Source organism: Tenrec ecaudatus, chromosome 9 (genome assembly GCF_050624435.1).
Source record: "Tenrec ecaudatus isolate mTenEca1 chromosome 9, mTenEca1.hap1, whole genome shotgun sequence".
Taxonomy (NCBI): Eukaryota; Metazoa; Chordata; class Mammalia; order Afrosoricida; family Tenrecidae; genus Tenrec; species Tenrec ecaudatus.
The window spans coordinates 160630129-160645850 of NC_134538.1; the positions used below are offsets into that span (position 1 = coordinate 160630129).

At 48.2% G+C, this 15722-nt stretch overlaps 1 protein-coding gene across 2 annotated transcripts; it reads left to right on the forward strand.

Moving 5' to 3' along the window:
- Positions 1-3074: 3074 nt before the first annotated feature.
- On the forward strand, positions 3075-13828 carry LOC142456652 (olfactory receptor 2A1/2A42-like). 2 transcript variants are annotated; one of them, XM_075557798.1, is made up of 2 exons: positions 3075-3997; positions 13795-13828. In XM_075557798.1, exons 1-2 carry the CDS (start codon positions 3075-3077, stop codon positions 13826-13828), a joined length of 957 nt encoding a protein of 318 aa, XP_075413913.1. The 2 variants fall into 2 exon arrangements, with proteins under 2 accessions (XP_075413913.1, XP_075413914.1); XM_075557799.1 differs by lacking the exon at positions 13795-13828 and having other exon boundaries at positions 3075-4007.
- The last annotated feature ends 1894 nt before the right edge of the window (positions 13829-15722 follow it).

A 15722-nucleotide genomic window follows, 5' to 3' on the forward strand; every position in this document is an offset into this window, starting at 1 on the left:
TTTGGGTATGCAGTCAGGAGAGACCAGTCCCTGGAAAAGGGCAATTGCCTGGCCAAGTAGAGGGTCAACCAATAGGGGGAAGACTTTCAAAGAGATGGATTGATCCAGTGGTTGTAACAATGGACTGAAACACAGCAACAATTGCGAGGAACATGCAGGACCAGACAGTGCATTGAATGGTTGTACATAGAACTGCGTGAGTCGGAAGCAGCTCAGGGAGAGCTCACAACAACCCCGTGAGAAAGCAGGCACCCCCTGGGGAAGGCTGTCAGGGGTCCTGATGCATTTCCCTAGCCTCCATTCAATGAGGATGCCTCCATCTTACTGTTGCGATCCAGCTCTGGGAACTGTGTTCAGGAATGTCATCATGATGCCCAAACTTTTGCGAAGGAAAGCAAGCAAGCCAGAGTGCTTATTCTGTTTTAAAAAAAATTAAGTTAAACTGAAAAACAGGGCAAAAGCATTTTGCTACTCAGACATTTCTTTGCAGAAATCTCTGCACAGGAAGATAAACTATAGCCTGAAGATACTGGTGAGCAGGGATGAATCAGAGCACTCCGTGACTAGGGTTCATGGTCACTCATCCCCGAGCCATCCATCTAGACTATGGACTTAGAACTTCTGGGGGGTTAAGGCCCTGGGCCAGCAGTCCATGCTGACCCTCTCCTGGATGTCCTGACTGACAAGCATTGCCCGTCTGGTCTGTTGTCCGCATTCCATAAGGACAGGGTCCTTCTCCTTCCAAGGTCTCTCTCCAGATGGGCTCTCCATGCAAGTGACGACATACAGTTAACTGCAGCAGGGTCACGTGCCTCTGCCCACTCTCTCTGCAAAGCCCCTGAGCAGTCTGGAGTATTCTCCACACTCTCCATGTGCACATTCCTCCTGCACACAGCTATTCTCAATAGCTGCACCCTGCTTTCACAAGTTTACTTCTAGAATGTATTCTGTCTCTTATCTTCAACTTCCTCGGAGAATACTAATTTGTCATCTTCAATGATCACTAAACCAGGGACTGACCAAAATCAGCACCTTGCCTGGCCTGCATCCTGGAGAAATCTAAGCTTCTGCTCTTTAGCTCTTACAGTGGCATTGACAGAGGGGCGGGGTGGGGGGGGTGGAATGCTGAATTTCAACACTGTTTGTTGGAGAAACTGCAACCCTAGCTGTCAAGTCACGATGCCCAATTCATTAACTTCACGTGATTCATGGACCAGGCATCTGACTGCCACCTTGTGGATGAAGCTACTTGTCACGGGTCAATGAAGCTGACTGGCCAAGTTGGCAAGAATTCGTTTCTCGTAGTCGCTTCTAAAGCATATGACCATTCTGTGGCGGGGGGCAGGCAATCTTCATACAACTTACCCACAGGGTGGGACTATTTTTCTCCCTGTTTTCATTGCAAGCTATTGTCTCTTTTATTCTCTTGGCTCACAGACTTCCCAATCTTGAGACAAGACTGAAAAGAGAACCACACAGGAAGTACAAGGGGTAACTACTCCTGCAATTGGTTTCCTGTACCATCCCATAGGACCCACTGTAGTTGCCATGCCCACCCTTGTGAGCATGTGGGGACACAAACACACCTAGAGTGTGCAGATGACGGGGACCCGGCTTCCAAGACAGAGGTGTGAGGTGAAACACTGTATCCTCTGAACAATCTGAGTTGCATGAGACAAAATGATTTGGCTATATGCATAATGTTGAGAACCACTGAGTTGACCAGGTGCCATATGGCCAACTATTGTTTTGTTTCCCATTTTCCAAAATAAAGATCTATATCTCAGGTTCATAGGCACAGTGTGTGTGTGTGTGTGTGTGTCTGTATGTGTGTGTGTGTGGAGAGAGAGAGAGAGAGATGAAGTTGAATAGAGAGGTAGAAATAATAGAGATAGAGATGTGTCATTTCCATTGCTTCCTACCTTCTCCTTAACCAAAAGCATCGTCAAGGTTGCTGATGCATGTTCTGTAAGATCTAACATGAGCCTCAAGATTTAGATACTGAGCTCAACCCAGTCATGATTGCTACGCGATCATCGTGTCTAGGGTTTACTTCCTGAGGCTATTCACATATTGAAAATTCTACCATGATGGGTTCTTTTTATTTTTCCAAAAATTCTCATACTCTTTTGGACGAGTGTCCTTTAGAGACAGCCTGTGTTGCTGTTGGGTGATGTGGAGTCAGTTCCGACTCATAGTGACCCTGTGCACAACAGAAGGAAACGCGGCTTGGCCCTCTGCCCTTCTCACAATGGTTCCCTTGTTGGAGCGCATTGCTGCAGCCACTGTGTCCATCCATCTTGTTGAGGGCCTTCATCATTTTTGCCACCCTTCTATTTTACTAAGCATGGTGTCCCAGCCCAGAGTTCAAGATTATTTCCTTAGTATTCTGGTTTGAATTTTGGTCTTTCTGCCATCATAGCATCAATGGCTCTGGAGGACAAATTACTCATGATATAGATGATTTCTCCATGACAAAAGGGACGGCAATGAAGAATTTACACAACTGAGCCTTGGTGTTCACTTTTGAAAGTATCTAAATCTTTACTTGGTTATTTATAATTGATTGAGTTCTTTTTTTAAATCTTTTTATTGGGGCTCATAAGGCTCTTATCACAGTCTGTACATACATCAGTTGAGCAAAGCACCCTTATACATTCGTTCCACTCGTCATTCTCATAATTCACCTTCCACTTGGGTTCCTGGAATCAGCTCGGTTTCCCTTTTTTCCCCCCGTCCCCCTCCCTCCCCGATCCCACCCCTGGTCCCTTGATAGTTTATAAATAATTATTATATCTTATCTTACACTCCCCGGCGTCTCCCCTCACCCGCCTCCCCATTGCCCATCTCCCAGAGAGGAGGTTACACATAGATCTCCGAGATCGGTTCTCCCTTTCTACACCCCCTTCCCTCCTGGTGTCGCCACTCCCACTGCTGTTGTTGAGGGGTTCATCTGTCCTAGATTCCCTGTTTACTAATAATTTTTCAGGTGTTAAAAACTCATGAGACAATGAAAAGATGTGCTTTAAAAATATTGCTGTCACAGACTATCTGACTGTCTGTTTCACAGAGAAATGGGGGGAAATCAGACGTCTGTCACAGAGTTCATCCTACTGGGGTTCGGTGTCGGCCCGAGGGTTCAGCTGCTCCTCTTTGGGCTCTTCTCCCTGTTCTACACCTTCACCCTGCTGGGGAACGGGGCCATCCTGGGGCTCATCTCGCTGGACCCCAGGCTGCACACCCCCATGTACTTCTTCCTCTCCCACCTGGCCATGGTTGACATCAGCTACTCCTGCAACATCGTGCCCAGGATGCTGGTGAACCTGCTGAGTCCCACCACCTCCATCTCCTTCGCTGGCTGCATCACACAGACGTTCCTCTTTATCACTTTATCTCAAATAGAATGTCTTCTCCTGGTGGTGATGTCCTACGACCGCTACGTGGCCATCTGCCACCCACTCCGGTACTCTGCCATCATGAACTGGAGGCTCTGCATCACCCTGACAGTGACCTCCTGGACCTGCGGCTCCCTCCTGGCCCTGCTCCATGTGGGTCTCCTCCTGAGACTGCCCTTCTGTGGACCTCATGAAATCAACCACTTCTTCTGTGAACTCCTGTCTGTCCTCAAGCTGGCCTGTGCCGACACCTGGCTCAACCAACTGGTCATCTTTGGAGCCTGTGTGTTTATCTTAATGGGGCCCCTCTGCTTGGTGCTGGCCTCCTACACCCGCATCCTCTTGGCCATCCTGAGGATCCAGTCTGGGGATGGACGCAGAAAGGCCTTCTCCACCTGCTCCTCCCACCTCTGCGTGGTCGGGCTCTTCTTTGGCAGTGCCATCGTCATGTATACTTCCCCCAACTCAAGCCACGCTGAGGAGCAGCAGAAGGTCCTTTACCTGTTCTACAGTTTTTTCAACCCGATGCTGAACCCCCTGATCTACAGCCTGAGGAACGCAGAGGTGAAGGGCGCCGTGTGGAGAGCATTGCACAAGGAGAGCCCTTCCTGACTTGGGTGAGCCTTGAGTCACCAGTCCAAGGGAGTCCCCACCCTGGAGCCCATGCCTGACTCCCTAGGTCAGGGCAGAGTCACTATTGTCTTCTTGTCTGTGACTTAATGACCCAGACCAAGACAACTTCCCTTGCAGGCTTTCCTGTCTCTGTGTCATCGACTCTCTGTCAGATGTCACTTTGTCTTTCACTGCCCATTGTCTTTCACTGCTTTGTCTTTAGCTGCTCATACCAAAGTCCCTTGAATTCTCATGTCTGGATCCTGAAAGTTGGATACATTCTCTCTACCTCCCTCATCTGGCTCTGCAAACTCACCTGCCACCGACAACCCAGGACTTGATGGGGGAGAAAATGCTGCAGCCAAGGGAACTGATGGCAAGCCTTCCTTTCCCCCCACTTCACCTGCCCTGATACAGGAGAACGCAGCTCAGAGGTGCGGAGTAGTGTTGCATGCTCCCGAGGAACTTTGCATGAACGTTACTGGCTCGGGTAAGGGAGTTGACCAGTACACTGACGGAGTTAAAACGGGATGTATAGGAGAGAGGAGAAAAATTTGAAATTAAATTGCCAGTCTCAAAGAGAATCATCCAACTGTATAAGATTTTCATTTGAGCCTCCACAATGGTCAGCTGAGAGACTCATCAATCCCTCATCCGATTTTTCATTCATCTTTAAATAAGAAATCTCCACAGATAATGTAAGTCCACAGAGGCTATGGAGTGCTAGTGGTGCGTCAGCTTCTGCGGCTATATCTAGGGCACACATTCAGTGGCCAAGGAGTCCTCACACCCGGAGGTGACCAGGCAGGGTGTGATCTACTCAGTGCATCTTCTAACCTCCCCTGTAACGGGCTGAGCTACCTGCACCACATTGTCGCTCGGCTTCACAATCAGTGTGGACAGGGGACTTACTTCTAGGAATAAATGTTCTCCCTTCACCTGAGGGTTAAGCAGTGCTCCACCCTGCCCTTCATAATGTTGTGATGGGAGGACTCCAGGCGGTTACCTCATTGGGAAAACAGCACGGGCTTATCATGAGGTTGTCAGGTGTCATGGAGCCAGCTCCCACTCATAGCAACCCCCATACAGCAGGACGAAATACTGTCTGCACCCTCCTTGCAATAACTACCCATAGTAACGTTGTATCAGATATCACTGCACACTGACAGTCATGTTACATAGAGATCTTCACTGAACTATCGGGAAAAAACAAACAAAGCAACAGCAACCAAGGAGAATGTGCAGTTATTGCTCTACATAGGCTCATGCTTGAAAGCACACCACTCGAGCCTTTTTCAGGGACAACCTGGTTCCTCAGCTCTCAATACTGGGCAGATTTATGGCAGTGCCATGCATCAATATCAGAGTTCCTGAATAAGGACAAGACCATGCTATTTATTGCCTTCTGCACATCCTACTGTGTGCAACAGCGAGCTGGCCACTGCCCTGAAAGGCCTGGAGGACCAGGCATCATTTCTAGGAAGCTGGTTAAGCTGGACAAAGAATCCTACAGGCAGAGCCACGTGGGTCAGTGGACCTTCTGAGAAACACAGTCCGCAGGGCATGTGAGACTAGAAGTGGTTTTCACCAAGCTTGGTGATTTGATTCAGTTAATATCTAGCCAAGGTGGATCTGAACCAAGGTGTCCCTGAACCAAGCCCAGGTCTCTTCTTTGCCAACAAAAAAAGAAAACAAAGGAAGAGTCTATTCTGGAAAAGAATGTTGGAACAAACAGATTCTAGAAGGAGTACAACGAGAATGCTTCTTAGGAACACTGACAGCAAGAACAAACTCGCTTCCATTGAGCATGTCATCAGCACTGACCCATTGCTGAAAAAGGGACATGTGCTTGGTAACCATGGGGACACCAAAACCCAGGGAAATCCTCCCTGCGGTCCAATGGCACCACTGTCTCAGCAATGAGACAGTGAGAACTCTGTGAAACAAGATGGAACAAACTGGGTAAGAAGGGTTGAAAGTGAAACTGATTCTGTGCTTTGTAAACCTTTGTCCCTTTGTAACTTTGTAAACATAAAATGACAAGTTCAAGAAAAAAATGGACTCAAGCATCAACAAGAACCGGAAGAAAGAGCTGGACAAAGGGATGGTTCTTCTGCTTCATAAAAGGTCTCCATAGCTGAGCAAGAATGAAGAACAAATCCCAGAATCAAGACTCCCTCATCTGCCTGTCTAATTTACTCTCCCACTCTTCCTCTTCCTTCCTCTCTACCTCTCTCTCTCACCTTTGAAGCACTTTCCATGTACCCTCCATGTCACCCTCACAAGCCATAACTCTTTGAGTCTGGCTCAACCATGATCCCACGTAACAACCATGGAGCCGAGGCACAGAGACACGGAGCACCTTGCTCTGTGGCCCACAGCTCATGAGTACCCAGGTCAGGATGGAAAAGGCATAACTGAAATACTGTTAACTACTATTCTATAATATTAGACATCACATTACCTATCTGATATGTTTATTTCCATATTGGCTCGGTTCTTGTAAATGTGTCTTATGGGGTGAATATCAATCATTAATAACATCCCACAAGAATCCAGTGATCATCCATGAATCACAAACACATTCTTTGTTAACATTTTAGAAATGAAGGTGATGTATATTGATTTCTGTCATGGAAATCGAGGTTCTGAGGCTATCAAAGGGGTCAAGTGGATGTACTCTGTGTTCAGTTCCATGACTTTGGTGGGCCAGGATGGGCATAACCCCTCCTATCTTATGAAAGAGGCTGGAAATATGAATGCTGTAACTATTGGAATGATAGGATGGGCCTTTGTGTTTACGAGCCAGTTCACCTGCCTCTGGAAGTGGCCCTTGGTGTCCCTGAGTGTGGAGTGGACACTGCCCACCACTGACCGGAAGACTATTTTTCACTCATTGCTAGTTAGTTCTGGAAGTTGCTTCTCAGATGGCCACGTGCACACTGTTCACCTGTCACCTGAGGGTCGTGAAAGGTATATACTTTGGTTCTGAATGCGTGGTCCTGGGGCTTTGTATTTCTAAATGGTGCTCAGGTAATTTTTGTATCACTGGTCTACCAAGCAAACACTTGTAATATTAAGAGTATACAGTAATGCTGTAAAGTAATGGTTCTTATGAATCATCTTAGAGAATAAGAGGTCAGAAAGTTCACATAAGATGTCCATCCTCCCACTCAAGCACTCCCTCAATGCAAGAATACTTTCTTCTATTAAATTGGAATTCTATGATGCTCACTTTTCTGACACAATCGCTGAAGACAAAACGGATCAATAAACAAATGTGGTGAAGGAAGCTGATGGTGCCCAGCTATCAAAGGTATAGCATCTGGGGTCTTAAAGGCTTGAAGGTAAAAACGCGGCCATCTAGCTCAGAAGCAACAAAGTCCACATGGAAGAAGCACACCAGCCTGTGCGATCACGAGGTGCCATAGGGATCAGGTATCAGACATCATCAGAACAAAAATTCATATCATTGTGAATGAGGGGGGTAGTGCGGAGTGGAGACCCAAAGCCCATTTGTAGGCCACTGGACATCCCCTTACAGAAGGGTCTCAGAAAGGAGAAGAGCCAGTTAGGGTGCCATGTAGCAATGATGAAACATACAACTTTCCTCTAGTTCCTAAGTGCTGCCTCCCCCACTCCCCCCCACTATCATGATCCCAATTCTTTACAAATATGGCTAGACCAGAGGATATACACTGGTACAGATAGGAACTGGAAACATAGGGAATCCAGGGTGGATGATCCTTTCAGGACCAGTGGTATGAGTGGCGATACTGGGAGGATGGAGGGAGGGTGAATTGGAAAGGGGGAACCGATTACAAGGATCTACATATAACCTCCTCCCTGGGGGATGGACAACAGAAAAGTGGGTGAAGGGAGACGTCAGACAGGGCAAGATATGACAAAATAATAATTTATAAATTATCAAGGATTTATGAGGGAGGGGGAGCTGGGAGGGAAGGGGGAAACGGAGGAGCTGATACCAGGGGCTTAGGTGGAGAGCAAATGTTGTGAGAATGAGGAGGGCAATGAATGTACAAATGTGCTTTACACAATTGATGTCTGGATGGATGGTGATAAGAGTGGTATGAGCCCCTAAGAAAACAATAAAAAAGTATGTCCATCCTCCAATAAAAACGGAAATTAACTGCTAGACAATGTTTTGATTCTGTCTATAGGTTTTCAGTGGCTAATTTCTCAGAAGTGGACATCCTGTTCCTTCTTCATAGCCTGTTCTTGGTGTGGACACTGCTGAAACCTGCTCACTTTGGGGGACCCCACTGGCAGTTGAAATACTGTGGCATAATTTCCAGCATCCCAGCAGCTCGCAGCCACCACAGTACAACCAACTGAAAGACCCACTTAGCCAACATTAAGATTGAATTTCATTGACCAGTCCCAAATCACTATTGGAGGTCAATGAAAATATTAATGCTGTTGTTAGGTACCACCAAGTCCATTTCAACTTACAGGCACCCAATGTCCAACAGAACACACACTTGCCGGGCCTGTGCCGTCCTCACAGCCATTCTTGTACTTGAGCCCATTGTTGCAGCCACTGTGTCCATCCATCTTGTCAAGGGCCTTCCTCTTTTCCACAGCCCCTCCACTTTACCAAGTAGCATGTCCTTCTCAAAGGACTGGTTTCTACTGACAACATGCCCAAAGTCGGAGAGATGACATCTCCTCATCCTGGCCTCTGAGGAGCATTCTGCCTGCATTTTCGCCAAGTAAACTGTGCTGGCTCCCTTGGCAGTCCACGGCACTTTCGTTATTCCTCACCGGCACCATCATTCAAACGCATCCCTTCTTTTGTCTTCCTTACTCAATAGCCAACTTTTGCGTACACATGAGGCAATTGAGACAACACCATTGCTTGCTTGGGCCAGGCACATCTTCATCCTCAAAGTAGCATCCTTGCTTTTGAACATTTTAAAGAGATCTTGTGCAACAGATTTACCTAATTCAATGTATCATTTGATCTCTTGCCGGATGCTTCCATGAGCATTGTTTGTGGATCCAAACAAGGCAAAATGCTCGACAACTTTCATCTTTTCTGTATTTATCTTGCTGTTATGTATTGGTCCATTTGTGAGGATTTGGGTCTTCTTTACACTGATTTATAATCCACACTGATGGCTGCGGTCCCTGAGCTCCCTCAGCAAGGGCCTCAAGTCCTCCTGATTTTCAGCAAACACGCTGTGGCATCTGCACTGCACAGGTCGTGAGTAAGCCTTCCTCGGATACGCCTGCCATGCTCTTCTTTATATAGCCCCGCTGCTCTGACTATTTTCTGAGCACACGGACTGAATAAGTATGATGGGAGACTATTAAGCCGACACACCTGGGTGTCAAACATGCAGCATCCCTTTGTTCAATTGTTAATGCACTTATTCAGTGCAGATGATCACACAAACAGAGTTGGTGCTATTTTGTGTTGCTGAGTTTGTGCGGGAGAACAAATGAGGATAGAGTATGAATTGGCACAAATTTTGGAGGAGACACAGATATGGGAATAACTACTCATCCACTGGAATGTGCAGGCAAATTAAAAAAACCCACTCAAGATGAGCCAGAGATCCAGGTGGGTTCAGTCGTTGGCCCCAGTGCCCCCAAGGATCCTGGAGGTCTTCACTGTCATCCAGTGATGGGAAGGGAGGAGGGGTACCCAGTGGGGCCCTAGCAAGGTCTTTTCTGCCCTCGCACCATTGTGAGAACAGGGCCTACCTGAAGGTATGCGGCTGGCATGCTGTCCTGGGCTGGCAGGTCCCAGAGACCACGATGCCAAGTCTTAGCAAAAGGAAACACAAGCAGCTGAAATGCATAAACCTAAAATGAACTCTAACACTCCCTGTTTTTAATGATTCCAAGGGAATGACTGCTCTTTTGAGTCATAATTATTCAAGCAAAACAACTGAGTGGATTCTCCAGCAACCCATTTCTGCCATGTTATTTGGAAGAATCTGTTGTTCAGTGCTGAGGGAGACTGATGGAGACCCCCGTGTTCAACAGAAAGGAATGCTGCTCAGACTGATGGACACCCCCGTGAAAAACAGAAAGAAACACTGCCCAGTCCCACACCGTCCTCACAATCATTGCTGTGTCTGTGTCATGAAGATCCACCCACCTAAAATTTAGGCGTTTCTCCTGTCATTGGCAGCTCTTTCACTTACACATTATTTCTTAAGAAAATCTATGATTAAGCTATCTTAAGATAATTTAAGATTATCTCCTAAAATAATCTCTTAAGATCATGTATGTCCTAAAATAAGCCCACCTACTTGGTGTTGGCTCCCATCTGCGACAGACTCCGTGCGACCTCAGAGCTAGAATCCCCAGCAGAAGTCCGGCCGGCACTCCTTGGAGGCAAGGAAGGCGAGACTGTGTCTCCCGCACTTTGGACACGTTCTCAGGAAAGGAAAAGTCCCTGGAGAAGGATGTCAGGTTTGGAAAAACAGACGGGCAGGAAGGAGAGGAAGACTCTCCAGAAGATGGGCTGACACTGGCTGCAAGGATGGGCTCAAGAACAGGATCCATTTTGAGGATAGCGCCAGACCCAGAGTGCGTAGGTCTCAGTGAGTCGGAACCGAGCTAACACCACCAGCAGCAGCAGCAGCACGTCGTGCCGACACCTTCATGTCAGCGCCCACTCCGGGTCTGTGGGCCGAGGTTTCGTGTCATTGTTCAAGGGCATTCCCCGGCTGGGGGAGAAGTGTCCACAGTTGCATGTTGACAGGATATAGATGATACTGAGTTACAAATATTGAAGTGGACGTTCTGTGGGGGTGTTCCTGATTTTCAGTGGATATGGCCTTCTCAAAGGTTACATTACCAACTGGTTCTCTTTGTTGCAGCTGTTCAAGTCTGCCTGTGGAATGTATATAACCAGGGTTCTAGGACTATCCCTGTACTGAAGGCTATCATGCTGAACATTGTCACTATACCACCACCAGATCCCCCAGGAGCACACCCTGGATCCATTGCCCCGCCTACCAGAATGGGAGGACATTCTGTCGTGGAGGCTAGTTCCCTAGATCCCCTCCCTCCAGGAAGGTTTTCATAGGCCCCATGGGGGTTCGCTAGACCCTCTCTGGTCCCTCCCTGCACTGGCTGTTCTTTGCCATCGGGCTTTGGGGAGCAGGGAACTCTAACCCATTTCTGCCCATCTCTGCAGCAGCTCTGAGGTTCTGCTGACACTGGGGGGAATCTGGGCTTCACTGGACGGCGGGGAGCCAGCTCCCTGTTGGACAGATGCTCTGAACCACTGGGTATGGGGACAGGCTGCACTCCTGACTCCCATGATACTGGAAGTCCAGGATGTTGCCTTGGGATGAGCTCTGTGGGGGTCCCTGCTCATTGACCCTAAAGTGGGGTGGGCATATGCCTGAGCTCCATGGGTCTCCTCCAGGTTTGAGTGCATCTGAGAAAGTGGATGGTCTTGCATCTGACATCAGGAGCAGCAGCTTCCAGAGAGCAAACCCTTGGCCCAGCTGCAGGAGCTTCCAAACCCGAGCTCTCACCAGGCCCCTGCTTTGAGGAGACTGTAAATGCCTTTGGGACAGGCTGTCCCACCGGGCATCTGTGGGCTGTCAATGTGTGACTGCCAGGCTTTATTGCAGGGAGTTTGGAAGGGAACTGACATAGGTGCCGGTTTTCATCCTGCTGTGGGGTGCCTGCAGGGACAGCCACAGCTCAATTAGTTGGACATGCGTCCTATCTGTAAATATCGTACTGCATTTCCCCGAGGACTCATAGAGCCCCCTTGCCTAATGCGTGGGAGTGGGCGTGACTGTGTGTGTGAGCGTGAGGGAGAGAGGAAATGGTGTAGGGGCCGCCTTGGACATCCTCTGGTTCAGACATGCCTCCTGCCCCCATTCGGCTTTCCCTCTCTGAAACCAACCCTCCCTCCCATGGCCCTCCACCACTCTGCTGGGTTCAACAATGCATCACAATGACCTCACAGAACTACAGCCCAAACTCACAATTATAGGGTTTATTAGGGAAGTTAACGGGTGACCAGTAACACACTTCCCGGGTGGGACGGACATCAGAAAAGTGGGTGAAGGGAGATCTTGGTCAATGTAAGACATGAAAAAATAATAATTTATAAATTATCAGGGGTTCATGAGAGAGGGAAGGGGAGGGAGGGAGGGACGGGAAAAATGAGGAGCTGATACCAGGGAATCAGGTGTTTAGTCTGAAAAGACTAGAGAAACAAATTCATAAACACCCAAATGTGTTTAAGAAAGAGCTTTATATATAAGAGCAGTTGAATATTGAGAAAACATCCCAGCCCCAATATAGATCAAGTCCATAAGTCCGATAATCAGCCCATATATCCGATACCAATCTTTAAAGTCCTCTTCAGACTCATGAAACACATGCAATGACACCGAAAGCAGGAAGATCACAGCCAGTGGGTGCAAATCTTGTGGATCCAGTGGTGCTAGAAGTACCTCAGCACTGGCAGGGGTCTCCACATGGCTCTTCCAGTTCCCAGGGCACGGAGTCTATCAGCACAGTGCCATGTGTCTTGTCAGTAGAGCGTCTCTCAGGGAGTGAGCCAAGAGAGGAAAGTTTCTCCCGCTTTCAAGGAGGAAATACAGAAATTCCCAGAATCCTCAGGGAAAGGCCAGGCCCACAAAGAGGCCTCATTGGCTATGCAATGATTGACAGACTAGGCTCCACCCCTTCACTCATAATCCTCTCAAGTTGACAACAGATTATATAACTATCACAGAGGGTGTTTTGAAGATGATGATGGCAACATATATGTATAAATGTACTTGACATAACAGATGTATGGATTTTGATAAGAGCTGTAGGAGCCCCCAATAAAATGATTAAAAAACAAACAGGTGATCACAAGTCAGGATCAGGAAACATTGAGGATACAGCTCTTCCATCCACAGTCTCAACTCAGCCTGGCTGGCAGATGCATCTCAGCCTGGCCCTTGGCCTTGAAGCCACACAGCCCCCTGGCCTCTGCCCTACTCAGGTAAGTGTCATCAAGCTCTTTCAGTAGTGAATAGTGACCAAAGGAGACCCTACTCTGCAAGCCAGCCTCTGGCAGGCAGGCCCTCAGCTGGACTGGCTCCCATGGCTGAGAAGCACAACTGTGTCTCCTGGTCTCTGTGGCCGCAGCTTCTCCATTCAGAGGTCCCCGGCAAGAGTGACCCCTCCTTCAGCTGGCCATGGAACCCTCTGCTCCTTGTCTGACGTAGCTCACTTCCTGCCTGTGGAATAGCAAAGCTGTCCAATATCCCAAGAGCCCTGTACACCTTATTTGCATAGTCCAAACCAGTCATGTGGTGGGATTCACAAAGACTATGGACAGAAGCACCACCCCTGGGCCTTTCACTTTGCTTCAATTTGTGTGTGAGACAGTGTGTGTGTGTGTGTGTGTGTCAGTGTGAGGTGTGTGTGTGCGTATCAGTGGGAGGAGTACATTTGTGGTATGTGTGAGTTATGATTATGTGGTGTATGAGAATATGTGTGTGACTATATGTCTGTATGTGTGTGGTGTCTATGTGGTTTTCATGTATGAATGTATGTCAGTATATGGGGGGTGTGTGTCAGTGTATATACATATATTGTGGTGTGTTCGTGTAAATCAGTGTGTGTGGTACACGTGTGCATATCAGTGAATGTATGTGGTTCATGTGAATGTATGTAAATGCATGTGTATTGTATGGATGTGGTTTATGTGAGAGAATGTTAATCTCTGTAGTAGTGTGTGTGTGTATATATGTGTAGAGTATGGTGATTGTGTGTCTGAATGTGCATCTGTGAGTGTGATGTATGGTGTCTGCATATAGTGCTTATGACTGTGTGTGTGTGTGAGTATCTGTGTGTCCGATATATATATAAACATGTAGTGCATGGTGTGTGTGTAGTGTATATGAAATGTGTGTTCATGTGTGTGTGTGATCTGTGTATGTAGTGTGTGAGGTGTGTCTGTGTGTCTGATTGTGGTCTGAGTGTGGCTGCTTGTTTAAAAGTGCTGTCTGTGTGCAACTGTGTGTCTTGTGTATCTATGTAAGCTTGCAGTGTGTGATGTATGTGTGTACCGTATATGAATGTGTATGTTCGTATGTGATCATGTGTCTGTGTATGTGGTGTGTCTATCCATGTATGTTTGTCTGTCTGTCCATGTGGAAGTGTGATCTGAATGTGCATCTGTGTTTATAAGTATGGTGTGTGTGAGAGTGTGCATCCATGTGTCTGATGTGTGTGTGTGTATGTGTGTGCCGGTGTGATCTCTGTGTGTGAGTGTGGTAGGTGTGTCTGTCCCTGTGTGTGTGGAGTCTGAGTATGAATCTGTGTGTGTGGCATGTGTGTGTACATTTCTCGGTGCGTTTGAGTGTGCATCTGTGTTTGTGAGTGTGGTGTGTGTGAGAGTGTGCATCTTTGTGTCTTGCGTGTGTGTGTGTGTGTCTGTGTCTGTGGGTGTGGCTGACGTGGTGGAGTACAGAAAAGGAAGAGATTTGGAGCTGAAGGATTGTTGGTTCGGAAGTTCATAGACTTGTCACAATGCGGGCTCTTTGTCACTGTTAATCACCCTTTTCAGACAGCACACTTGACCCCAAGAGATGGCAAGGGCCAGAAGCCAGAGGCTGCCTCCCTCAGCCCCTCCCCAGCACTTCACCCACAAAGCCACCATGGCTGGCATCAAGACTCCACCCTCTGGGGTCCCGGGGCCGCCTGTGCTCTGAGAAGGCAGGTGAGGACTCCAGTGAGGGCTGTGCCGAGCTGGTCACTGCACCAAGGTGCACTAGACGCCTAACACACATGAGTTTACTCTTCTTCCCAGCCTTGTCAGGAGACGGCCCCAAGGGGACACTGAGGCTAGGAAAGGCAGGGGGACGCGACTCCAGGCCACTTAGAGGCTGGCTGCAGGGCTAACTGCCTCTGTCTCTTCCTGCTGCTGCTTTTCCAAGGGCCTGGCTCCCAGGAGGTGGTCCATGGCCCAGGTACGGCTTGTTTCTCCAATTTAATCCAACAGTGATGTGAGGGAGTTCCAGATGGTTGTTGGGAAAAGGAGTCAGAAGATAATGGAATGTCTCCGGAGCCTTCTGGAGCTCCCTCATGCAGTCAGCCAGCAGGTGTGCTCTGAGCACCATCATGGTTCAGGTGTGAGTCTTTTCCCATCACCTGACTCCAAAAGCTCCCTTCTCTCAAAGGGCGTATTTGAAGTAAGCTTCTGACTAACTTAATTCAGTGGTGCAACCACAGAGCTCTTGTGGGCCATCAAGGTGTGGCTGGCAGTCATTTCCATGTCCCAGGTAAGTTGGCCAGGTGATACTGATGAGGTCATATGTTCCGAGGTTTCTTGTTAAGTAGCTACCTGCAGTCCTCTGTGGAACAGCTCGGATGGTGGACCAGTAAACAGGCCTCTGCAAGGGGATGGAGGTCCGCCTGGTGGAGGTAGGAGAGAGATGTTGGGACTGGGAAATGTGGAAGGAGAGAAAAGAAATCAGGGGAGTGTCCAGAGCCTGTTGGAAAAGGGGAGAAGCCGGAAAGGATGGAGACAAAAGGTTCCGTGTGCCCCAGAGACAGGAACCCAGGGGCACGCCACTCAGGGGAGGGGGGGGGGGGCAAAGGAGGAGTTGTACCTAAACTATTTCTTCCCACTTGGAAGTCCAGGCCTGCCACTGAAGGGAGCATGTGAAATAACTCTCACTTTAGGGGTGCTGCTCTGACTCACCCTTG